The sequence below is a fragment of the Haemorhous mexicanus genome, chromosome 6 (genome assembly GCF_027477595.1).
Source record: "Haemorhous mexicanus isolate bHaeMex1 chromosome 6, bHaeMex1.pri, whole genome shotgun sequence".
In the NCBI taxonomy this organism is placed as follows: domain Eukaryota; kingdom Metazoa; phylum Chordata; class Aves; order Passeriformes; family Fringillidae; genus Haemorhous; species Haemorhous mexicanus.
The window spans coordinates 29,821,768-29,849,031 of record NC_082346.1 but is presented as its reverse complement, the minus strand read 5'-3'; the positions used below and the strand labels follow the sequence as shown (position 1 = coordinate 29,849,031).

Here is a 27,264-nt window from a genome sequence, read left to right as displayed (position 1 = left end):
CAGAAATACCCAGCAAGAAAAGTTGGAGGAATTTAATTTTCTCCTCTACTTTCCCTGCCCTCTCTGTCCAGCAGTTCTGGTTTGGCTCCTCTGCCCTTCTGCTGTTCTTGTTGTCTTGAAGGGGATACAAAGCATGACTTCAATTCCAGACTCATTGTCCTCAAAAACCAGGTAAGACCACATAAGAGAGAGAACAGGAGTGGTGTTGCTATATCTGAAACTGAACTGACAGTGAACAGCTGGACAGCATCAAGGGGGTGCCAGTAAAGCAGAACAGCTCAAGGGCAGGAGGATGGCCCAAGAGTTCTCCCCTCTCTTCTGAAGCAGCCAGAGAGAATGTCAGCTTGGGAACAAAAGCAACTCACCAGACCAAATGAGGATAATATATTAAAAAAAAAAAATCCTCTTACTTGGGGATTGGGAGGAAGACACAATAATATAATTCACCCTGAAGGAATGTGCTCATCAAATTCTGCAGGTGAGACCTAATTTCCTGGTTTTAAATATTTCAACTGTTGGGAATATCAGTTCAGACCCCAGCACCTTCTACTGACTTCCAAGGCCTTGAAGCCTCTATGGCATACTGCCAGAGCATGGCCAAGTGATGAGTATCTGCAGAGATTCTGGCAGTTTCAGGGCACAGAATGCTATTTGACTTGGACTTTTCATGCCCTTCTTTCACTGACGCCCAGAAAGCTGGGCATTGTGCACATCCCAAGAAGGACACATTTCAGAACAGGTTGCCTAAGACTGGTTTGGAAATAAAAATGGGAATAACTAGCACTTATACAGTGTTTGGACACCCTTCTTCATGCCGCTTTGCAAACATTAACCACTGCAAACAATTGCTATAATGACGAGGTGGATTGTGCCTGGCTCTGATGTGAGTAATTAAAGAGGTGGAGGCAAGAAGCCCCACCCTTTCTCAGCAGGTTCTGAGCAAGGACTTGAAGACAACACTGAAATGGCAATTGCCAGATCAAAGCAATAAGACAATTAGCCCTGCCTTTCACAGGCCTCCACAGAAGAGCCATTTGAAGGAATAAATACCACAACTTTTGTCCCAGACAGAGAGGAGCAAAGATCTACTAGTCTGGGGGGAATATTTGCTAACGTGAGCGCTCCTATAGAAAAAAGTAGTTCTGGATTCAGCCAGGACAGCAAAAGCCAAATACACATGCTGAAAGCCCAACTAGAAACTTGAAAGGAGATTTGGGAGAGCCTCTTCCTTAGAGAGGAACAGGTAGATCACTCAGAAACAGATGATCCAACATTCACCTCTGCAACCCTTCAGGTAAGCTCTCTGTTGCCACCTGTAGTACACCTGTTCATTAATACGCTGCCATCCAGTGAACTTAAAACACATACCAGATTTTCACTTCATTCAACCCACCAATGCTACCTTCATTTCTCTACCCTGGTCCTCATCTGTCTCTGTGCTGGCTCACATGAAGTGTAGATGGTACACAAAGGAGAGGCAACAAGGAAAGGGTCAGTTGTGAATGCTCTGAATGTAGCTCCTTCACAGGCAATCCTGGAGTGAATAGGGAAATAATGCATATCACCACCTTCAGCCCTCTCTGGGTTGTCTCTCTCTCTGGGACCTTATAGGGCAACCAGAGAAGGTTCCAACCATTTGCTTACAGAGAAAATAGCAGAACCTGCAGTGAGTTATGCTGTTTATCTCATTAGTGTAGGAGAGTCATAACTCAAAGCTCGTGTGAAAGGCCAGGGGAGGAGGGGAAAAGAAGGGAGTTATGTGCAGTATTGTGTGAAATTAACCCTGAACTGTTTATCATGAGATGCAGATTTCTGACTCCTTTAACAAAGAGAACAGCAAGAACTCAGGTTAATATGCTGAGTTCCTGACTCTTCTCTGTTTTTCAAGCCTGTGTAAGTGAAAAGAGGTCCTGGAGCTTTGCCATTTGTCTTTATCTAGTTTTTCAGGTTAGGGATAGTAAATGGTAGTGAGCACGGCACACAAGACACATACTGGGAGAGCTGGCAGAGAATTTTCAGAGCCCTTTGGTATGGGTATGAGCACATTGTGTACAGACCAAAACCAGGCATGCTAAAACTGTAGAGGGATGCCTTGACTCACCATTATACTACAAGAAATAGATTACACAAAGACACTCAGGGGAGCACTAAATGGGCTAATAAAAATCAAGAAAGAGAAAAGCAAATATGGGGGAGGAGGGCTGGTTCATTTCACACTGATTATTCTAATTCAAAACAACAAAGTCATCAGATTTGGTGGTCAATGCAGATGCAGGAGGCTTCTTTCACTTGATACTGTCTGTGAAGAATGTTCCACCATTAGTCTCCAGTGCAGACCTGCAGGAGAAATGTCACCTATCCCCTTCTGCAGGGCCAGCTGCCAAACAGTTCACTATCAGAAGTGAGGAAGGAAAGATTTGCAGAATGAATTTGCTCAAAGTAATCCACAAAGCTTGTGGCTGAGAAAGGCAAAGAATTAAGACATCTTGGTGCCTGGTATGATGCTGTAACACAGTTATGATGATTCCTTCTGCACATGTACAGAAGCCAATGAGACCCACACAAGACTATCTATGTGTGTCTTTGTGGAAGATGCTCTTGACAAAACTTTACTTATGAACACAGTGGATGTATACCTGTGTGTGTATATACATATATCTATCTTCTGACTGTGCTCAGAAGGATAAAAATAGCAGAGGGAAGGGAAGGGAAGGGAAGGGAAGGGAAGGGAAGGGAAGGGAAGGGAAGGGAAGGGAAGGGAAGGGAAGGGAAGGGAAGGGAAGGGAAGGGAAGGGAAGGGAAGGGAAGGGAAGGGAAGGGAAGGGAAGGGAAGGGAAGGGAAGGGAAGGGAAGGGAAGGGAAGGGAAGGGAAGGGAAGGGAAGGGAAGGGAAGGGAAGGGAAGGGAAGGGAAGGGAAGGGAAGGGAAGGGAAGGGAAGGGAAGGGAAGGGAAGGGAAGGGAAGGGAAGGGAAGGGAAGGGAAGGGAAGGGAAGGGAAGGGAAGGGAAGGGAAGGGAAGGGAAGGGAAGGGAAGGGAAGGGAAGGGAAGGGAAGGGAAGGGAAGGGAAGGGAAGGGAAGGGAAGGGAAGGGAAGGGAAGGGAAGGGAAGGGAAGGGAAGGGAAGGGAAGGGAAGGGAAGGGAAGGGAAGGGAAGGGAAGGGAAGGGAAGGGAAGGGAAGGGAAGGGAAGGGAAGGGAAGGGAAGGGAAGGGAAGGGAAGGGAAGGGAAGGGAAGGGAAGGGAAGGGAAGGGAAGGGAAGGGAAGGGAAGGGAAGGGAAGGGAAGGGAAGGGAAGGGAAGGGAAGGGAAGGGAAGGGAAGGGAAGGGAAGGGAAGGGAAGGGAAGGGAAGGGAAGGGAAGGGAAGGGGTTATGCACAGCATAATCACTTAGGATTAGAGAATTTTTAGCTGAAACAATAAACTTGACTGTGGTTATCAAGCAACCCTACCAAAGAAGGGTTAGTCCAGAAGTTTAGAAAACTCTCATCTTGTGAACCACATTCAGAAGTCCTGAATTACCCCAGCAGTTTTTGTAGCTGAAATATTCCTTGGATATTTTTAACACTGTAAAAAGACCTGTTGTCTCCTGCACCAGAAGTGGCTGCATTTTATTGAATAAACAGTTTTCTGGTAGTACTGCAGCACAACACTAAATCTACTTTTGATATTTTAGTAATAGGAGGAGCACAAGGATCCTTCCTTTAGTATATCCTAGAAAGGGGAGAAGCAAAGTTTCAGCTAAGACTCAGCTAGGCACTTTTCAGAAGCAGCAATTGTTTTCTTAGCCCCAGGAGCGTAAAGGAATATCCTATATGCTCCTCCCACTGCATCTCCTGTAAACCAGACAGTGGTGGAGATTAGAGCACGCTTCACCTTCCCATAATTTCAGATCTAGAATTTGAGGGGGTGGAGGGTGAAGGTGGGAGGGTGTAAATATTGTTTAGAGAACTGGCAGATATTTATGCACATGTGTGCATGTCATACTTCCAGTGCCCATGTACCCCAGGTCCTTTCCTCCCTGGATTCTCTGGGCTGCACTAAAGGAGGGGGGGGGGGGGGGAAAGTTAGAAATACATTTTGATGCATGTTAAAAATCCATTCCCTGAGCTAATTATTGGTCAGATACTGAGCTAAAACATAGCCAAATTCCCCTTGGGGTTCAGAAGGACTTCTGTCTGAGCAACATCTCCAGTCTTTAGTGACTGGTGACCGTCCTTTGCCTTTCAAAAATGGATTTCAGATGGATTTAGTTTAACAAAGGAGCAACTGACCAAAGTCTACAAAAATAACAGTGCTCTTTTCCCTTGAGCTTCCCTGAGCTGGGGAACAGGCATTAGCCAAAGCTCCTTAAGGAAATGTACCAACTTCTTTCTGTACCCAAGGGAACACAGCTCCAGAACTGATATCCAAGTTAACCTAGCCAAAGCAGAAGGAGGATTTATAGGTATATTTCTAACCAATAGAACAACATTCATTCAATTAATGGACTCTCCTATATTTTACTTCAGTTTTATATCCTTCCTAATATAGTTCCTTATTTTCAGCATTCATCTGAGAAACTCCCACCTCCATCTTGAGGTAATTCCAGTCTTGCTTAGAGCAGAGCATTGAGTCTTCCGCTACAGACTGGGATTGATAGCATGAAAAGAGCTACAATGATGCAGCCTTAGAAACTACCATGTCAGGCACCTCTTTGCATAGAGAGAGAGTAATTAGCATGAGCTCTCTGCAGTTACCAAAGGAAATCCCCTGCAGGCACAGAGGTTTAGGCAGTTTCTCTTCTGTGTGGCCTGTAGCAGGTTTGAGCTCCTATTAATTAAACCCCATGAGGGCTCAGTGGCCAGCCCTCCGTGCAGGCATGTGCACACACAGACACAGCGCTACCAACCTGGTCCCCTGTGCCTCTTCTCCATCCAGATGTAGCAGTTGTTCTGAGCCACCCCAGTCTGCGAATCCAGGAAGGGGAGGCGGACGCTGCGCTCGGCACAGAGCCGAGAGTTGTAGCTGCGACAGTGCTCAATTGCTTCTTTGTAGAACTGGTCCCCGAGGCTGCCAAGAGAGACAGGGCACAGTGAGAACGATTGCACTGCCCCCTCCAACAAGAGCAGGAAAAGGGAACGTAAGGTTGGTTTGAAAATGGACAAACAGAAAAACTTTGCCAAGACAGATGTAAATGTTGGTGACACAAGACGCTGATGAAGCAGATCCTGCAGAAAGTGATTTCAAATTCATCAAAAGATCAAGCTGTCAGGAACCAGACTCAGATCTTTTCAGTAGCAGCATGGCTACTGAATGAGCAAATGGTGCAATCACACTGCCCCACGACCCTGGGTCAGGCCCATGTACACCACAGCGAACTCATTTGATTGTTTCTCTTCCCCTGTAGTTTGTCCAGCCAATTCAGCAAACCAGTCATTTCAATCCCACGTTACAGCAACTGCTGCAGTGTTTTAGGCAACCAGAAAGCCGGCCAAGTTTAGAAGAACTTCGCTCCAGCATTTCTGGTGCCAAAGAGCCCATAAGAGCAAAGACCATAGTTCCCTTATTGTGTGCTTCTGAGGCATGAAAACACACCCCTCAATAACTAGAGCCATATCTGCAATGGTCAGACTAGATGTTTTGTCATAAGCCTTCCAGAGTTTTCCACAGTGAAGCCTGAGGTGCCAGAAGCAGCAGGCTACAGCAGCGACCAGTCAGATCCAGCATGGCAAATGTTGCTTTTCTCTGGAGCCCAGTGGGAATAACAGTTCTAAAGACAATGTCACTTGCTTCATAAATAACTGTTTGTTCAAAAATTCTGTAGAATCTTCATCTTCCCTTGAGATAGGTTTAAAAACTCTGCCTGCTGGAGATTACCAAAATCCTCCCTCCAAATTTTTCTAAACAGGGAAAAGCATCAAAGTAAAGCTACCCTGAGGACACAAAGCAGCTGTCATGCTGGAGCATTGCAAAGTAGGTGGGCCACACTGCTGAACCTCACTCTTGATCTATTGTCAAGGTGAAATTCACTCGTGACACGAATAGCTAGGAAAGCTACCTGTTAGGGGTAAGTTCATTAGAAAACAGGAGCAGAGTGATAGATGGCATAACTTGCTCTGACTCTGATATCCATTAGTGTGCAAAGAGTATAGCACATACAGCAAGTGAGCCAAAGGGATGCATGCACAGAGATAAAAGGAGCTCCCTTTGCTGTTCTATTAGTTGTTTTCCCCACTATCTTCTTCCGTAGGCACAACTGGCATTTTAAAATTTTGCAAACCTCTGAATGTCAAATCAGTGCAAATTGCTCTGGCTTGCCATCTGTATCTTTTTTGTGACTCACATCTTTTAAGCGACTCCTCAGTTGCACCTTATGATTTACATGGAAGTCAAACTCTTCTCATCTTGGCTCTACTGGACCAATATCCTTTTGCTGACAGGCACCATAAGCAGAGGCTTAGGGAAGAGCAAAAATACAGCAAGTACCAAGGGAAGCACCTCAAATTCCCCCTCCTCAATTCTGATGATCAGAACTCCATTTACCCAAGTCTCAGGTTAGCCAAGGATGGGGAGGTCAGATCATCCTTTGCCTACAGAGACTTCCTAAGGGTTTTTCAGAAGTTTTGTGCAGCAGTGAAGGTCTGTGTGAAGATTGTGCCTCTCAGACCCATCCTCCCCTGCTGACCACCAGCTCCTGGGCAGCTGCCAGTGCAGGGATATGTGGAGGGCAGCTGAAGGAGAGAGCTCTCTGGGCTGTGCAAGTGAGTGGAGGGTACAGCATGGGCAGAGCCTGTACAGCAGGATCCCTCCGGACACTGAATCCCCTGCAATGACCTCAAACGCCCTTTTCCATAAAAAGGCAGGGGGGGAAGGGAAGGGGAGCAGGGGGGAAAGAAAAGATAAGCTGCTCTACTATACAAAGAATGTGACTAGGAAGAAATGAAATCTTATTAAGAGCTGTAATTAAAGTTGTACACTTGTGTAATCAAAGTCAGTAACAAGGAGACCCCAGTTGATCAAAGATTAACAGCTCTTTCCACAAACACTTGAGCTTCCTCAGAGCTATGTCAGATTCCTTCTATATTAAACCAGGGATGCTCTCTAACTCTAAGGAGTTTATTGGAAAGAAAAGCATAGCTGTGTGACAAAAAACTGCCACCACTGCATAAGACTTCTTTATGCCAAAAATCTCTTCAGTCATTAGAATATGCACACCACAAAACATCCATACTAACAAAAACAATACATCTCAGCAACCCAGATATAGGATCTGACTTGAGATTGCTTCCGTTTCCACCTTGCTCTAAGACTGAAAATAACTATAACTCTTCAAATGTAAAATATTTGGCTTTAAATCACACTATCAAGTAGAATACATTTCAGATTTTTCTAAGAGGGAGAAAAGGGCATTTGAGAGCCTAATGGCAGAGAAGCAACCAAGCTAATGGGTCAAATTCACTCCTGACAAAATCTTGCAGTCTAGCTGTTTCGTTACATTTATTTTAAAGATTTTTAAATATCCATTTTTTGCCTTAAAGAAAAATAACAATTTAGAAGTATTCAGTCATCTCCATATTTTATGAATGCTTGCCTTGGCTCCACTATGCAAGCTTGATCAAAAAATGCAGTTCTCTAAGTATTCACTGGAAAGATATTCAGATACTGAGACCTTGAGGAATTACCCTGGCCTTAATTATAAATGGAATTTTTTTTTAAGTGACAAATAATCAAATATAGGAAAGTAAAGAAATGGTATTTCCTTATGACACTCATATGTCAGTGGTAAATAGCTCCCCTGAAATCACTCTTGGGTTGTTTAGTTGTTTTGTTTTACCATTAGTCTTTATTGGAGGTATTCTGACTCTTTCCAAACTATGGTTAGTTTGTTTCTAAAGAACTTCAAACATAGAGATATTTTCTCTTTTTTTTTTTTTGTGCTACCTATCTAAATGCAGCATAGTTTATCTTATGCAGGAAAAACCAGAAAGTGTACTAAAATCAGGGCAAAAATGGGGAAGTAAGGTCCCATTGTGTTCCTTATTGCAGAGTCAGGGAGGTGGGACAAATCCCAGCCACCTCCCAGGAGGTTTACAATGGAGCTGGAGAACCGACAAGGGTGGGAATAAGACTGGAAAGCACATGAGCTCCAATGAAACTCAAACAGACCCACTGAGTTTGAGGAAGTGAGATACAAGACGAGAAAAAAAAATTATAAAGTGTATCATATGTCAGAAAAAAAGATTAATTATCTGTTACATGCTTCATAGTTTTCCCAAACTGTGTTGCTATGGAAGACTTCCACTTCAACTCCTGAAAAAGTATCTGTAAAAACTATGGGGAATTTCCTCATTATTTTTATGAAAAGTATGTATGAGTCAGTGCTGTGCTGTGACTGACTGCAAGGGTCAATTCTTCCCTTTGGACAGGAGAGTTAAAGGTCACACAGACTTGTCTAGATTGATATTAATGATACAAAATCATCAGCATATGTGCAGATTTTAAAGATGCTGGGAAAAAGCAAGGAGCAGACATGAACAACTGCTGGACAAGGAAGGCAAATCATACTGAAGGCAGCACAACTGGAAATAAAGAATACAGTTGTCAGCACACTGTGGAAAACACACAGCCCTTCAGTACAGAGCCCCAGGTGAAACCCCAGATGTTTGGGACAGGCGTGCCAGTGACACTGCTGGCATACACACAGGCTTTGCACTTACATACCATGAACACTAAAATAACCCAGTTCTGCCTGACTGATAAAAGCTCCTGCATTTGGAAAAGAACAACCTACACTATTGCATACTCCTGCAAAGCTGCATAGGAGGAGTAAATGTTTAGTGAGATTAGGGGCTCTTTATTGGTGAAAAAGAGTGGGACAGAAAGTAAACAGCAGGCTGGGAGCAGTGGAAGCTTGGTGTGAACAGGGAGGTGAGCACTCTGAAAGCACCAGCAGCCCTGTGGGTGCTGGGATTGCCACAAGAGCCTGGTGCAATTCTATGCACCCTTGCAAGTAGTCACTGCCATGATAGCAAGCACCAGCACAGAAGATCAGATTCTCTGACTTCCTTGAGGTCACTTTTCTTTTAAGTGTTAAGAAACTAAGGTTTTCTATCATGGAATCAGGTCAGCTAATAACAAAGCCGTGGAAGAACAATTCTTCCCTTCCCTCATTCTTTGCCTGCTAGCTCTAACTAGACCATAAGGTTTCTGAGCAGACTCCAACTTACCACTTCTCTGTAGAGTATCTAGTGCCATGACTCTGCTGTCCAGGCACGCCTTCAAAAAGGGGAAAAAACAAAAAGAAACCCAAGAACTTGCCTGTCTTATAAGCCCATAAATTTGCAACAAGGACCAGAAGCCTGACTTCACTCCAGATGTTCAAGATGTTTCTGTGCTGACAAGGGATCCTGATGGACCCTGAAAGCAGCAGAGCAGCTCTCCACCACTACTTCGCAGTCCATCCTGCACAGTCACATATTTTTGAGTGCACTTACACTTTTTAGAACAGCTACAAAATAGACAGAATCCAGAGTGCCCCTCCTGCAGTGCCTAACACAATTCAGGTGAGTGCCTAGAGAAGGTGAGCGCTCGCTGAACATCTATAACCAGCCGTGCTCAACAATGATTACAGGCCCACGTCACCCTGGGAAAACTTGTACAACAAAGAACCAGTCCTCCTCAAGTGCAGTTCTTAAATTTTCACCAGAGACCTCTGAGTATGAATCCAGATTGTCTCCAGTTCTTGAGGCCAGGCCTCATTCTAGTCATTTCCCTCTAAAGCCATGCTCACTAAATGACTAGGCAAGTAAAATCTTGATAGCACAGGAAGAAGTGTGATGTAACAGAAAGCAAAAGTCTCTCTCTTCTACAGTTTGCAGTGGTCCTCAGCCATGATCAAAAACGGGGGCCTTGCTTTCCTTAAGACCATGGACTTTTTGTTTACTACACATTTAGTCTCTAGTCTTACATTTTAGATCATTTGACACTGCGAGGAACAGCAAGGACAACCAAAAAGACCTTTTAAATCCGAACTTGTTTTTCAGCAGCACTGCCATCCAGTTTCAAACTGGGTGAGATCTGAGAAGTGGTATGAGAGAAGTGGTGCAATGCAGCTTCAGAAGATAGTTTTTACTCTCGTTTTGGAGACACTCACGAATGAGTCTGGAAATAAAGCACCAGTGAGGTCTTACGCCTTCTCACAAAGTTGAAAGGAGACTAAGAAATCATGCAGGTACCACCTGAGTTATCAGCTGCCTGCAACACTGGACACCATCTTGGACAACTACGTGTCTTGGCAAGTGTTGAGAGAGCTGCACTGAGGTGGCTATACTGCTCCTTTCCAGCAGGTCCCACAAGGCCCCTGACAGGCAGCTGCTCCTTCTCTCTATGAGCTGTGACACCAAGAATGCCACAGGGCTCAATTCTTCAGCCACTTCAGTTTAATATCTGTGCAAAACCTTCAGGGAATATGATGAAGTATCTAGGCAGCAATGCCAGCCATGACATTGATGGCATGCAGTTTATGTATCTTTTTCTCCCTCGTGCCAACAGCACTCTCCCAAACCTCACAGTGTTGAAAGCAAGGGCAGCATAGCTGGCAGAGGCTGAAGTCAGAGGAGATCAGAATGAGGCTGACTGGAAGTGGGAAGCATTTACAGACTGTGCACTAACATTGTTAACGTGGACAATCTTACAGACACAATCACCAAAAGGGCCTTCCTCTCCTGTCAGCACAAGTGTCTTCTCAAGCTGAAGCCTGGCCATGCTCATGTGTGCTTCTCCCATCTGGACTGGCCTACCCTGACTCTCTACCTCAGGCTAGATAAGCAACAAGGACAGAGCTAGTTGCAAAACTCTGGTACCTCCCCTGTCACAAAGCAAGCCAAAGAAGCCCACAGTCCCCTGCCTGTCCTCGTGTCTTTTCCTCACAGACTCTGAAACACCACTGATTTTCATGAAGAGCACAGTGGACTAAGTTCAAGCTGCTTGAACATCTGCTTCTCCTTTCTATACCCAGGTGCAGCTGGAAACCTGTGCTTGGCAGAGTCCAGCATCACCAGGTTCCTGTAGCATCTTCAGACAGCAGACCTTCAGCTCCAGAGCATCTTCCCAGAAGAGATAAAGCATTCTGCTTTGCTCATCCTCACATTACGTTGCAAGATGGTAACATAACACACATCAAAAGATCCAAGCAAAAGAAAATATGACATATTCAAGAGTGTCAGACAACTATTGAGCATAAAACTACAAAGGGCTGGCTAGGCCCCTCCTTTGGCTGCACTCTCTGGAATTTCTAGTTTATAGGCAGTGCTTAATTGCTACAAGCATGCACCCTTTGCAACTGCATCAAGGTAGGACATGGAGATTCAAGAGGAATAGAGAATGGCTTTCCTGGTGTTAGGTGAAGCATAACAGACTGCTCAAAATCCTACCACAAAATCTGATGGCAAGCCAGAAAGTGCAGGAATGTGCAGATTCAGTTTTCTCATAGTGGTCCATTGCATCTGTCCCTGCACAACATTTTCTAATGATGTAAGGGGTGTGAACGTGAGCAAAGGCAAAACGGGATTTCCAGATGTGCTACAGAATGACTCAAACTTTCTGGGCTCTCAGTTTTTTAACATAAACTTGGCAGCTTTCTAAACACATATCTACAGTCTCCAAGAGCCAGAGTCATTGAGACAGCTATTTCATTTCTATCCATAATTTCACTGGATGGACAACAGGAAGACTGTATAACATTCCCCAGCCTTGGAAGCGATGTCAGAGAAACAATGGCTAGCAGGACTCTTTTGGTAGTAGGTAGACTACACAAATCAGACCACTAAACAGTATACAAAGCAGACAGTGTTGCTGGAGCAGCAATGATCCAAGGGTAAACAAAAGACTTTCCAGGAGAGTTAACGCCTTTCATTGGAAGAACTCGTGCAGACAGGTCAAAATAGACAAGCTTCTAGCACTTGTTCACTGCTCTGTGGCAGGTGCAGAGACTGTATGTGGTTCAAGGGATTAGGAGCCATCAGAGAGCTGATGACAAGCTCCTGAGTCAGCACTGGCACAGACCAGACATTACAGCAATCAAGAAGATGCCCTGAGCTATAAGTCTAGGTTGAATCCCAAATCAGTGTAGAAGCGATGTGAGGTTTTTTAGCATTCTCCTCCAAGCACTCAGCATTAGCAATCTATGTAGAAGAGCAAAGAAATCCCCTTTTGCATGTATTTACTAGAAGACTTCCCCTGATGGGTTGGAAATCCCTGCTGGCTACTTGTGGCCAGAATCGACAGGGTACTCACTGCTTGAATCATGGTGTGATGCTGATTGGTAGCAGAGAGCACAGCTTCGTAGAGTGAGCTACATTCACTGCTCTGGAAACAGGCTTAGGCTGTAATTTAATCCACTGTGAAACTACAGGTATCATCTCATGCAAAAAGTCTGTCTTTGAAGAAAAATGACAAAAGGTAGGCTTAACTTACAATTTGAGGAAAATTGATCTGATTAGCCCCATCCTCGCATGTATTGTAGAAGTATGAGAGCTCTGCTGGCATTTCCATTTAAAGAAAAGAAACAGCAGCACAAGTTAATACTGCCAAGAAGAGTGTGGTACATGATGGTATCTTGCTGACAAAAATCTGGCTTTCAGGGTAAAGAGCTGCAGCCCTCTTTGTGCAGGAGTAAGGATTAGAACAAGAGGTGCTCCTTTTCCTGCAGCTGTGCATGGCCCTGCTCAGGGCCTGCAGCCACATTCCCAGTTCTCAAAGCCAAAAAAGTGGAATCATTCTGCCCATCTCACTCACCTGTTAACATGCAGAGTTGTTAGCTGGATACAAGAGGTATCTGTGTATGGCACAAGCTGATGTGCACTTATGAAATTAGGTATTTCAGAAGACTAAGTTACCAGCCCCATTTAAATACACTGGACTGTGAACAATTACAAAACAAAAACAATACTACATTGCATGTGGTAATTTGTCCACATCTTCTCTTACTTTACTTTCATTTCCATGAAGAGGCATCAGCAGCAATTTCCATGTCATACATCAGGCTACCTAAGTTGTTTCCAGAGACAGTCATTGCATACAATCTCTATTAGACTCAGCACAGTGACCAATTAGGTTAATCTCAGAGGCAGACTCCTTGGGGATATCTCAGAGCATCTATTCTTTCTCAGGCCAGAGTTTCTGTTTTAAAGAGATGCAGCATCATCCAATTAAATGAACAACAGGTGTGAAAGGTAATAACCTAGACCTCTTTTGAGTCTGAAGACAGCACTCAGAATTCAGCTTGGTCCTAACCTCCCCTAAAAGGTCAAAAATTCTCTCCAGTTACTAAAGGACTGAACTAACTAAAACCTCAGCAACAGTATTAGATTGGACATGACAATATCTGAGGGATTTCTTTATATATATTTTTAGAAAAGCAACTCAAGCTGCTGGGGCCTGGGGTCACCAGAATTCTGTTTGGCTTAGTGCAACAATAGTCTTACAGGCCAGATGTAGTCAAAGACAAAGTCCATCCACTCAGCTCCCATGGTTCTGATTTCCCACAGTGATCCTACCTTTTGCATTCCTGGTAAAAACCAAAATCTATCACCCAAGCTGGCACCAGGAAGACAGCAAACCAGACTTCTACAAATTACTCTGCCGTGACTTCCTTTGTAGCTTTAATAGTTCCCCTGCAGAACACCGGTAACACCCTACACTTACCTCAATAATAAATCGTGTGCATTACTTCAGGCACTGTCTGTACTAAAAAGATGCTCAGATCATGAACAGAAATCCTCTCCTAGCTCTAGCTGTGCCAGCTAAAAATATCACCCATTCCCTCCTACCCTGCTGCTTTTCACTGCTTGTCTCCTAGAGCTTACTGCTCCCACACCTCCTGCCAGTGGCAATGTTTGTGTGAGCTCTCCCTGACTCAGTTCAAGCAAGGCCATTCGATCTGTTCGAGCAAACCCAGCTGACATTGCCTGGAAGAGCTGAGGGCAAGCTCACAAAACCCCTTCTGCCTCCAAAGATATCTCCAGCAGTACAACCGGCTTGGGTCAGTCTTCAAGTGCCACACCTGTTTGCTTGCAATGGGTAAAAGTCTGTCCACACCACCAGGGGTGACAGCTAGGTCACTCTGCCAGCACAGCCCTTTTGAGAGACACAGCAAATGCAAATGGAAGTTACATCATTGGCCCAAATGACATCAGCTAAGCTGACAAGAGCATTCTTTTTCATGTGTCTCTAAGCATCTCATCTCTCATGAAGCTACGTATCTCCACCAGAGCTCAACAGGCAGTGAGATGCCAGGAAAGACCAGGGGGGTTTTGCCCCATGCTTTAAGCCATGTCAGAGTCCCAGTTGTCCAAGCTCTACAGCATGGTCCTGGTCTGATTGACTTCTGCTAGCCCTCTTGGAAGTTCTCAGGTTGGGATTTCCCCTGCACCTTGTGCAGTTATTTAACAGACAAATATACAGTGCCATTCAATCCAGGGGGCAGAATTTAAAAGAGATTAAAATAAACATGCAAGTAGAAGAGTGGTATAAATGTTCCTAAATGGCATGCAAGCTTCCCCACTACACTGAACAGTTATTACATTAATATTTTAGGTACTTCTGTCCTTTGACTAGAAAGAGTTAGTAAGCTCACATTTTTCTGCTGGCTTGTCTCTTTTGTATGAACCTTGTATCTCCTGCTGCAAAGGAAATGCCACTCCAGGAAACAATCCTTTTTGCACAGGTGAAAATGATCACACAAGTAGCAAAGCAGAGATTTATACAGATCTAACATAAAACCACATAATTATTAGAGTCTACTTCGCCTCTGAGGTCAGCCTTAGGAAAAAAAACAGCTAGGACCAATACTTTGAAGTTACTAATCTTGAGTGGGTAGCACTTTCAGGTCCTTGGTCACGATCTATGTGTGACAAACTGAATACACATGTAAGAAAACACTAAAATCTACTGTACCTAGTCAATAATTATCAAAAGAGGAAATTATATTTTCTGTTTTCTATAAAGTCATCTCATGCCTAGGTAACTAAAACTGTGTTTCTTTGAGTTATTATTTCTCTTAATACACAGGAACAATCATTCTGGTACTTGTATAAATCTGCTGGCCTTGGCAGACGTACAGCAGGGATATACTTGACTCATGCTCCATAGGGGAATTCCCAAGATAACTGTGAATTAGGTTTCCTTTTCTCACCTCCTTCCCCCAGCTCTACCCACAAATGGAAGTAGGGCAGATTACGGTCATTCCTCTGCTAAAGTTTCATTATTACTCCTCAAAAAGTAACAATAAAAATTGTAAGAGGTGAAACAGATGCATCCAACACATCATCTCACAGCTCCCTCAGCATAAAGAATGCCCTGTATTGAGAGCACACTGGAACTAACTCAAAGGTCTAGGCACAGGATCTTCTGCACCTGGAGCACATCCCATGGGAGCAGAGCAAACCATCATTGCAAATACTAATATATCATTCTGAGGAGTGATGTTTCAAACACCTGTGCCCCAGTTTCTCTAGATATTTATGCAGCACCCAAGAGGAACTCTCTAATAAAGTCAAGAAAAAGTACTTGCCACAACCAGCTTTCAGAAACTTAAATATCTGATGGTCGTTCCCATACAAATGGACTTTCCTTGCAACTCTTTTTCTTCTGCCTTGCTTCCTGTTCTCAACACCACCTTAATTCAAGTATCAGATTGAGGTGGTTATTACTGTGGAACAGTTAAATTCAATAGAGAAGCTTTGTAATTCCCTTAACAACTAGCGACGCCTGCAATACTGTTTTGCTGCAACTATCACTACAAATATCACTACAAAATAACAAACCTTTCTTCTGCTCAAACACTTCCTCTTTTGGCAAGTCTGAAAGACTCCAGTTGTTTAATGCATATCTCCATTATGCTAGGGCAGACCTCAGATTCACTTTTGGCCCTATGTGTTGGCTGAGGTCTTCAAACACTTGTGATGAAATCCTGCCTGTGACCAAGCATCAGGTCCCAGTTCAGCCTAGCACATTATTCAGAGTGCAAGTCCCCTTCAACTCGAAGTTAGGCAGATACTTGAATGTCTTGCTGAACAGAGATGGCAGCTGAACAGAGAGCACATGCTTCAGTGCACTTTTAGAATGAGGTCTTAGAAGCAGATACACGTGGGCAAGGCTGTTCAGGTCAGTTTATCATGTTTTCCCAGCTGGAACTGGCCAGAGCTAACACATTGGTTCCATTTTCTCTCTGTATGTAATACACTGCAGTAGTTAAAGCTGCAGGTCACAGAAGTGTAATCTAGGGATCATGAGACAGTCATTAATCAATCAACCAGTGGAAATAGGAGCTGGGTAGATATCATTATCTCTACATTACAGATGAGACACAGAGAGTTTGCATAACAAAACCATAGAGAAAGAGAAGTCACTTTTCTTATTTCCCAGTTTTGCTCCATCTTTTCCTCTGAAATTTCTTTTCTCACTCTGTAAGACTTCCTTCCCCAACTGCCATCCAGTAATTTTCTTGGTTCAGAGACAAAGCTGACACCAGATCGTGCTGAAAGCTATTTGAAGCTCTTCTATACAAAAATCTGTTAAAGAAATACAAAAGTAACCTTTTTTTTTTTCAGATATCCTGTAAAAGCTACCTGAACACTGCAGAGACAATAAAGCAAAGACAATGACTAAACAAGAGTTTGGACATGGAACTAAACTGCATACAGTCTCCACTTGTCTGCACCCCAATTAGCACAGAATGGAGACAAGCATCACAGTGGTCTATAAACAAGAAAAGAAAAAGATTGACAAGTAACTGAAGGAAAAGAACTGCAGGAGTCAACTGTCAGAGCAAAGAGAGGTTACAGAAAAAGGAGAGAGGGAGAGGTTTGCCCATTGCCCTGGAGTAATAGCTAGCCTTTAACACATGTCCTCTGCTCCTGTCAGTATTTCTTCTTGGACAGGTTATCTCAGGAATTTATGCTTTCCAATAATTACCTTTCAGAGGGCTCTCACTTATCTTGCAAGAGGAATCCAACAGTAACCTGACCTGCATCGCTCATGCAATCACCATCCACCCCCTCTAAACTTACATCCCATCTCTCAAAGCAAAAGCAAGCAGCCCTTCCCGGACTTCCAGTGCTGCATCAGCAGCAGTTGATAAAATTGCTTGGCAAAGTTGATAAACATAAGAGTTTCAATGCTTAATGTTACATAAACATAGGTGAGCTAGCAGGCAAAAGCAGTAAAATATTACCAGCAGGTTAAAATACCTTGTGTGGCAACATTATATTATCCAGAACTCAAGATGAACAGTTGTCTTGCACCACCATAAGAAGCTATTTTACCTGAGGGTAAGTTTTATTTTTTTATTGCTGCAGATCTCAGAGCCAATCAGCATTGGCTTTAATAAATTTTGGGACTCAGGACCCTCTAATTAAGTTCTCTTCCTGTTACCCTTCCAAGCTACATTTCTGCCTCTATGAAAAGCAATATGAATTGCTTTTCTTCTTAAAACATCAGTGCCAAAGGGAAGCTTTTGCTTTTGGCATTCACTCCAGAGCCATTTCAGATGAACCTGTCTATCTTTGCTAAAGTATATGTTACTACACTCAGTTTAATTATACTCCCATTCATGCTCTGATCAAGGCCCTCTCAGGTTGGCTTTTTGTGTAAGGGACTTGATTGCATCCAGTACAAGCTGATGGGAACCAATTTATTCCCATTATCACAGCTAGAACAAGGAGAAGGATTCTTATTTTGTATTTTGGATTTAATGAGATAACTCCTAAGCCAGTCAGTAGTGATAAGGAAATACTTCTTTATCAAGTTCAGAGAAAATATCAGGCCCGATACAAGAAGTAAAAAGTTGTGTAACACTCATCATGGAACCCTGTCATCAGTCCAAAACATGGTCAGGGCACATAAACCATTAAATCTCTGTTGCAGAGTGGATTTCCCTCAATGGGCTTGCAGCCACTTAGGGTAAGAACTCAGAGGAATCTTTCTTTCTTTTTCCTACACTGGCTACCCAATTAACTTCAGCCTGGAATAATGTCCATGCCTCACTCTGGCTGCACTATTTTAAAGGAGTCACATATTGCATTCAGACCCATGAGAACTCTGGACAAATGCACACACTCTCCCAGGCATTCCCATACTCCCACAGGAACAGGATGGCACCACAAGAAAGAGTTTGATGTAGGGAGACCATAAGAGGGGAGGGCAAGAGAAAGCTGCTGTTCCCTCATTAAACTTCAATAGGTGCCTAGGCCCAGCAATGCTGCACTACAGTTTGGATTTATGTTCCCCAATTAACCGAATTCACAGCATAAAGTTTTCTCTTTTTGTTTTGAAGGGGGAGGAAGAGGAGAAAAAACACATTCCAACCATTTGGCACAGCAAACTTCCCCAGCTATCCTCTGGGAACAAAAAGGGAGGGGAAAAAAAAAGGCTTGTCACCACACAATTTAAAATAACCCATCTTTGCTGGCTCCACTGTGTCTCAGGGGTAGATCCAAGTCTTAGCCCCCACCCTGTAGGGCTGCAGGCCCAAAACACTTGACATTCATCAGGAGAAGCAAAACAGCTCCAAGGCAGTGGAACAGGGAAGGGAAGAGTGTCTCCATGGGCAGGAGTTGAGAAAGGAATTAAAAAAAAAAAGGATCTGCAAAAAGGTCACATGTGAGGAGGGCATGGAAGTCTTCTTCCAAGGACTATCACACATAGATGAATCCTCTTGGTGTAGTTGCTACTGAGCAAAAGCAGGCAGGTAAATGCCCTCTGCTCTCTGTGGGGTTAGCTCATTATTTGATAGCAGCACTGTTGGCTGTATCACTTGAACAACACAATGGTGATCTCCTTTCTCTCCAAAGTGTCCCCTCTTCTCCCCAAAGAGAACCACAAGCTGCATGCATGGAATGCTAAAAAAATCTAATCACCTTTAGTGAGGGTTATGAAAGAAAAGCCCTTGAGATCCTCTTTGGAGATTTTGTGTAACATACACTCATCTGTTACACACTAAATTCTTTTCAGCATAAAAACAAGGAGACAGCACCACGTGACTCAATGAAACACAGGACACTTTTTGCAGAATAGGGAAAACAATCAAATGTATCACATAGCTCAGCTTGAGTTCCTTAAAACATCACATCTGAGCCCTGAAGAAATCAGTAGCTTAATCAGAGCCTCTCTCTGCTCAACAAACAAGGAGGCTTAGCCAATATTTCAAAGAACTAGTGATTGTTCTTTACTGTGACGTAGTCAAAGAGAGAAGCACAAAGATGGAGAGATGGAAAGCAAGTCTTCTCTGCAGCAGTCAGGAAGAAAGCACAATTGTAGAGCTGTACAAGCCAGCCCCGGTGTGCTGGCCTGGCAGTGCACTAAAGCATCTGCTCACAGCTTACACCAACACACAACAATGATGGCAAAGCATCAACCACAGCACAGCAGCAGGTACCACACCCTACTGATCATGCTGCTTCCTCTCAGCCCATTCAAGAAGCAAACTTTTCAGGTTTGACTATCAGTCATCTACAGCACTGCCTATTTGCCTATACACAGACTGCATATATTTATAAATTAATCACTGCCACATGGATTCTTGGGTGTAAGGCTTCCATGAATGACTTTGAATACTTTACTTGAGAGGAGCTATAGGATCACACATATGGGTTTTGAATACAATGAATGCCTGGTGTTCCTTTGATATTTTATGTGTTGAGATAACAATTTTTCCAGGTCATTCTTGTTGTGGGGGTAATGCAGAGCTGGGGGAATCTCATAACTTGATTTTCATGCGACTTCTTGCCAGAGAGAAGTTCAATTATAAAAAAATGATACACTTATATGAATGATAAGTTCATGGCTCTCATTTTTCTCTCCTCTTTTGGTCTAGCAAGCCAGAAGACTGTAGGAAATAGGGCAAGTCCAACTGCAGAGCACACTAAAGCAAATCTTCAGTATGAAGCCAGCTGATAAATGGATGGCATCTGTGTCTTCAGCCAGCGGCACCTTAGATGAGATTATGTCTGTTTCTACTAAGTACCTCCTACTCCATTTTACCCTTCATAAATTTGCCCATCAGCTGATGAGGTTCCTCAGTTTTGTCTGGCGCATGCAAAAGTGGAGAAACAGCTGGAAACTGCTGCAGCATCTGGAAGGCATCTGTGGCAAAAATTCCTAGAGGATTTTGAGGTGATAACTGGTATGGCTATAATTTACTAGAGGATGACATGGTTTTGAGATTGTTTTTGATATCCCAAATCTGACACTTTACAGAATCTTTATGCTGCATGCTTGTGCTTAGGTTTCTTTGATGTCTGTTTTCTGTTAATTCTGCCTACTTAAAGGAGATAATCTTGATAAAATATTGAAAAAGAATCCCAGAACACCTGGTTCTACAGAAAGAAGAGGACTAAGTTCTAGCAATATCTACTTTTTAGAGAGTTGTTAGTGCTCCAAAAATGGCAGTAAAAATATAGCTTGTCTCTGCAGTTATCTGCTTTCTTCAGGATTGCATGTTCAATAATCACTTGAAGAACATGTTTATATAATGTCCTGAAGGACCAAATGGCTACTGCAGTAATATTGTTCCATGTGATTGCAACTGTCAGTATGTTTGAATAAAGGAACACTACAAAAAAATTTTAAAGGGTAGAAGCAGAAAAAAATGCAACTTGCTTTTGTAAAGCATTTAATATTGTAACAACAGGTAAATTATGATAAATTACAGTTCACCTTCAGTCTTGGTTTAAGGCCTGAACTTCAGAAACATCATTTCCCCATGCCGTTGTACATTTGGTTGCCATTAAAGTTTGCATAGACTGAGAACTCCATTTCTATTTCTCCTAGATTTACACTCATTTTACTAAGGTAAAAAGCTGCACAAGATGGAAGAAGAATGAGGCGACAGCATTGGTGTTGGTATTTGCCTATGTACTGGGGGATTTGTTCAAAGACTGTGAGGTTGAAAAGACAGGTATCAAATCAAATCAGTCCAGTGGGAAAACTTTTAATCATGGCTCCCACTGAACAAAACAGCAATACCATTGGGAATGACACATTTGAATAAGTAAGGAAAGATGGCAAGAAAAGACTGAAAAGGGAGCAGTAAATGGAACAGCACACAGCAGGGACTGTGTGTCTTTGAACAACAAAGGACTGGAAATTACAAACTGAAAAGTGGAGCCCCGTCTCTGCCAACCCTACAAAATAATGTACAAGGCATTTACCACACAAAGGTCCACAAAACCAGGGTACAAATTCCCAGTATTCTAAAACCACTTAAGATCTATAGTAAAAAAAAAAATTACCAGGTTCCTCAAGTCCTGTATGCTGCACAAGAAAGGCAAAACTGGCATCACCTGTGCTCTAGGGCATGCAAAATTTCAAGGGATTTGGGAGGCAAATGTGCTTAGATCATGTCAGGAGGTGATCCACATCTCATGCTATAGAGAAAAGCAAAGAAGAAGACCAAGAAGACAGTAGATGACAAAGTATCTCCAGGACTGTGGACTCCTCCTATCCATCCTTCTTTTCATATCACAATGCATACAAGGGATGATCAGACTTCAAAAATTTATATAAAGGCCCATTCCAAATGATAAAGCTGAATCATCATGGTAGAGGGAAGTAAGAAAAGTTGGGTCAGATACAGCTCCAAATCTGGTCAGATTTGGAAGCTTTACAATGTAGTATTTGATTGGATCTTTACCAATAGGTTCCATCTTAAACTTGAGATTCAGGTACATCTGTTCCAACCACAAAAGTAGGCAGGAAAGGGGCTAAGTCCAAGTTCAAGAAGCTTAGCCCCTGACCTATGGGAAATAAGCCTTTTTTATCCTGATGTTCCCAACTTTCTTCCTGTATTCCAGCTGCAACCCACACCTGGCATTTAATAAAATCACAAGATGATTTCAGTTGGAAGGGACCTTAAAGATAATCTAGTTCCAATGCCCTGCCATGGGCAGGGACACCTTCCACTAAACCAGGTTATTTTCGTATTTTCATCTTTCAAAGCAGTGAAGTATTTACAATATTTCCAAATCAAACCACTCAAAAAGTCACAAGTTGGATCCTTTTTCTTAACTAGTAGATTATTTTAGTTGTAAATATTTCTACAGTCGGAGGAGACAGAAATTTCAGCAATAAAACTGGAAATTTCATGTAGTCCCCAGCTTCTAGGAGCTGGAGTTGCTAAGAAAGCAACATATTTTGAAAACATTAACAAAATCACTGTCAAATGCTTAGATAATAAAACCAGAATAATACTAGTATGTTAGACACTAGCACACATCTTAGCCAAAACCAGCAATTTGAGTTGAGGAAAATTTCTTTCTCCACCAGGAAGGTCTCCCTCACAGAAACCAACTCTAGCTACAGTCTGTTTTTCTCTTATGAAGAAAATGCTCTTCTGGAAGAGGACTGAACCACTTTCTGTGTACTTCAGAGTACTCTTGACTTACATTGGTGAAAAAGGAGAATCAGGACACTTTGTACTATTCTTCCTATAGCTCTGTAACAACAGAGGACATTTTAGAGGGGCTGACAAGACTTTAAAGGGTGTATTGAAGGAGACAGTTTAGGCTACTAAAATTAAAGTAATTAATCAATCCAAAGGTAATTCTCATTGTGTAATTTATGCCTTCACAGACTGTGAAACTTAAAAGTTTGCAATCTGTTGCAGTCCCTGGAGCTTGGTTCTGTGTTGAACAAACAGAAAAATCAACCATGGGCAGAGCTTGAAGCAGCATCAGGAACCATTCTTATATTTTATTCACCCCACTTTTATTCAGGCATTATGCTCCAAAACTTGCTGACAAAGTTGAAGTGTCAGGACCCAGCAGAAGTCCCATCCCACAACACCCTCCAATGACTTCTCCACAGCTACAGAGTCAAGACTGGGTATAAAAATGGCTGCTCTTTTCTGAACAAAAATGGCCTCTAAATTTAGATCACAAACATACCTTTGATTTCCCTTCTCCCTTTCTTGAAATCTCCCAGGTAGAGGGTCCTGAAAACATGAGTCACTCCAAATAATAAATCTAATTGCTCCCAATTCTACCCCACAGAAAATCCATTGAATACCACAGGGCTAAACAAGGGTGGACTTTGTCCTACCTTTCTGCTATAGATAGCATTTTACTGTCACTGAGGGAATAAAATAATCATAAGAGCATAATGATAGCATGTGTTGTGCTAGCTGCTTGCTGTTCTTCACGTGGGGCAATCACTGGCAATTCTCAGATTTAATCTCTCCCCTTCCCCAACCACGCAGTTGATTACCGCTCTCATTCCCAGTTAAAAATCCTTGATCAGCGTAATGCACATAAAGGAGTCTCTGACCCCAGCTAAGGGAACCACAAGAGATGACATTTGGTTCTTTGAGAGAGGAATAGATAAAAAGGAAAAATGACAGCTGGAGTCAGGAGGAGCTAGTTAGTGGATTGCAGGCCCAGGAGGGTGCAGGGTGGGGGCCCACGAAAGAGAAACAATAAGAGACTGCAGCCAGACTGTTTCCTCTCCTTCCTAAATCTCCTTTGAGTCTGTAAGAATGACTGCAGCAGATGTCAGGACCCATGGGGATCACTCCTTTCGCCTTCTTATCTCTTAAAAAAAAGTAACCTAGAAAATAGAAGAAATATTGGAGAAAAAAGAAAAAGGAACTAATATCTCTGCTTTGACATGTGGGAATGAATACAAAGGTGAGCACCACCTTGTAATGACCTGTGGTATGTAAATACACTGAAGCCAGCGGGAGGAATTTTTCTGGGTCTGGTCCAACGGGGGCAAACATTTACAGGATCTGACTGGGATTAACCTGTGGTTTCCACTTCAGGATACAAAGGGGAAATACAATAAACAAGCACAAGGCAAGCAGCAGTTGTGAGGAACATCCCTGCGCTTCTCCAACACACACAACGCAGCCAGAGCTGGCTTGCAATCACACCTGGCAAGCGCCCTGGTTCTGGGAACACCCCCAGAAAGCGCTCCATATGTGTGTGTGGATGCGTGTGTGCTCCTACCAGGGGGTGTTTCTCACCACGCAGCACTGAACACACAAGAGTTCATCCATTTCTAAAACATCATATCTGATTTGGCATTACTCAGGACACCAGAGAGAAACCAACAAATATTAGTCAAAGGCATTTTAGGCCAGATTCACTGCCACTGGTGTAATTCCCTTGAAGCCCATAGAATTACACCAGAGAGAAAGAGGCTGGCTGCTTAACATTTGTGGCTTGCCAAATTGTACATCTGTGTTGGTTCTTTTGTTTTGGAGACAAAATTCTACATATTATCGTTATGAAAGAGGTTAATTTTTCTCATAGAAAGATCATATTCTCAAGAAGTCCACTTCCATCCAGTAAGTCTGTTTTACTCCATTCCACACACTCACAGAGGGACACCATGCTCTTTCAGACTTGCAGATATGTGAAGGTGCACAGACACTGATGATTTTAAACACTTCACAGCAGAAGTCACTCCCTGTCACAGAAGCAACTTAGCAATGACAAAGCTGGATGAGCCTTCGGATCTTTCCGAGATTCACGTAAGGCATTTTAAAAGAAACATTCAAGTTGAAACCAAGTGTTTTGGCTTTGTGCATCAGGAGCAAGAGGAAGCCCAGGAACTGCAGAAGAGGAGACCAAGTTCAGACCACAGAACACACTTGTATCCGCTCCCAGAAGGGAAGCTGCATGTGCTCAAAGCACACTCACTGTTAGCAGAGAGGTTTTGATCCAGATTTTTCCAAAATCTATAATCCCCTCCTTTATAACAGTAGGTTTCAAAAACACAATCATTTGGAGGTTTCCCATTTCATAATTCTGGTAAACCAACTCAAAGAGAAGGAAGTTGTGTGAAGTCCTGAAAAATCAAAAAACCAGGCCACTACTGTTTTACTTTGATAGGCTAGTTAGGAACCATCCATCCAGACCATTTAGTTGACTCAAAAGTAAAAAGTAGTTTACAGCAAAATACACAGCATCTAATCTAGATGAACCTATGGGTTAAAATACATCACCAGCTCTGAATATTATCTTGGAGGTGGCAACAATAGAAAGCAAGCAATTGATGACACAGCTTCTCCACCAATTAGGAACCAACGTTCTTCTCCTGGGTACAACAGCTGAGATTAACTGGGCCCTTCAGCCTCTCCTTAATATTTCTCAAGCACCCAATACTATCCTTAGCATCTCATCTAGCAAACACAATGGAAGACCCAGCACCAAAACCACTGTATAACACTCAACAGCAGTCTCCCACAACTGCACCTGGAAGGCAAAGACAAATCCTGTTACAGAAAAACGTGTGAGCACTCCAGCCAGGGACCATGTTAGTACATGTTTATGCAATGCCTTGTGCAGCAGGGCCCAAATGCAGAGTGGAGCCCTTGGGCACAGGGTAGATTTCTTCTTCTCTCTGAATTTAGGAAAAATCACACAAGATAACAAAAGACCCAACATATATGGTTTAGGAAAGAATAATTTATCTGCTTTCTCTGTAAACACCAGTAACTCATTACTTGCTTTTCATGTTATTTTCATCTGAAAGGCAAACCTGCTATGATGGGAACGAACTCAGCCAAAACCAAGAAAACAAGACACCAGTGTAACTGGAAAAAGAGACCAACAGTCTGAGAAGGGGAAGTACTTAGCATGTACCATGGGAAGGAAAAAAATTAAAATAAAAAAGACAAGGAAGAACACTAATTAAAGACACAATATGGATGCAGGAGAACACACAAAGATCCCCCCCACCTCACCCCTGCCATCCGTATGACAGTGCTGCTTTGTGGAACAGAACAATAGGTACATTATACTAACCTATAATTATCCCAAGAAGAATGATAGCAAAGTCAAGGCATTACATGAACATTGGAATATTGGATACAATCCCATAAGAAGCAAGAGGGTGGAGGAGGAGCTTTAAAGAGATTGAAACCTTCCCAGCACAGAACATCAAAGACAAATTTTCATGTTCTCTTCACATTTATTTGGGTTTTTCTTTTATTTGATGTGATGATTTAAACACAGTTCCCTTTTTCATGTATTTCTTGGCTTCTTTATGCTGCAATTGGTTCCAGCACTGTAACATCCTCCTTCAAGAGCAGGGTGGATTTGGCATGAGCAGGAGCTCAGCCCGGTGCGTGAGTGCACCATGTGCATGAGCAGCAGGAGGCGAGAGCGGTGGATGGAGATGAGCGTCAGCTCCAGACACAGAAAAGCAAAGGGGCTGGCCATGCAGTGAATGCATAATCCAGGGTTACCAAGGCACAAGGCACACAGGCATGCAATACCTGTGCTCCCATTCCAATCAGATAGCAGGGTTTGAAATACAGGAAGCAGTGAGGCACAAATCTACACCTGTTTAAAACATGCTACTTGCATTCATAAAGTTATGCTGTATCAGGGAAGTATTGAAATCGAGACTTGGAGTTATGTTGCTTCTTCTGTCTGTTTGTTTTTAAGAGACAGTATGCTGCATTAGACACATCTTTGACCCAAAAAGAGTGGAGTAACCTATCAATTCTGCAAAATCTGAATGTTCCGTCTTGATTTTTCTTTTAATACAATAGTAACTATGACCACCTGGTACAAACAATTATCTCTTGGTCCATGGATAATGAAGGGGTATGCCAAAAAAGCAGACAAACATAAGCACTTTTTCCTTTAGTCCTTCTAAGCAAGCCCTGCTCCTCCCTGTAGATACTACTGATTGAGCCCTTGCTTCCTCCAGAGAGAATGTCCAATCACTCCAGCACACCGTGTCTCCAAATAATGAGCAAAGATTTTTTTTTTTTAATCCTGAAAACACCGCAGATCAGCCCTTGTAGGATGTTGCCACACGACTTGTACTCAGCTACACACAAGCCTGTGTGTTCCTGGTGAAGGCCACCTGACCACACTTCCAATGAGCTACAGGGTGGTTCTGCACTGCAGCAAGGAAATACCAGTACAAACAGTTATTAAAGGTATTTACAGCCCTGTGGGGACAGCCTATGGTGCAGGGCAGCACTCAAGCTCAGTTCCCTAATGGATTCAGAGCTCATTATTGTGCAGTGTTGGAAAGGGAATACAGTAGCACCTACTTGACACAAAGCAGGACACCTCTGACCAGCCAGCTGATAGTGTTTAACCTCTGTGGGAAGAGCTCAGAGCTGCTGCTGGGTCCACCAAGGCCCAGAATGGGACAAAGACCAAATTTAGCAGAACCTGTGTGGCCCTGCAGCAGTGCAGGAGACAATCAGCAGTATCTCACCTTTGTGAGGGAAGCTCCTGTGAAGCTAAAAAGGCAAAGGGAACTGG

At 43.1% G+C, this 27,264-nt stretch overlaps 1 protein-coding gene across 6 annotated transcripts in view; it reads right to left on the bottom strand.

Moving 5' to 3' along the window:
- The window catches only part of DPF3 (double PHD fingers 3), a 154,592-nt gene that overhangs the window by 82,792 nt on the left and 44,536 nt on the right, over nucleotides 1-27,264 (bottom strand). For all 6 annotated transcript variants that reach the window (XR_009486936.1, XR_009486937.1, XM_059849625.1 and 3 more), the window contains exon 2: nucleotides 4,887-5,047. Coding sequence is in view for 4 of the 6 variants with exons in the window: in XM_059849625.1 (XP_059705608.1) it covers nucleotides 4,887-5,047 (161 nt within the window). In the remaining 2 variants the exon portion in view is untranslated. The remainder of the gene's footprint in view (nucleotides 1-4,886; nucleotides 5,048-27,264) is intronic.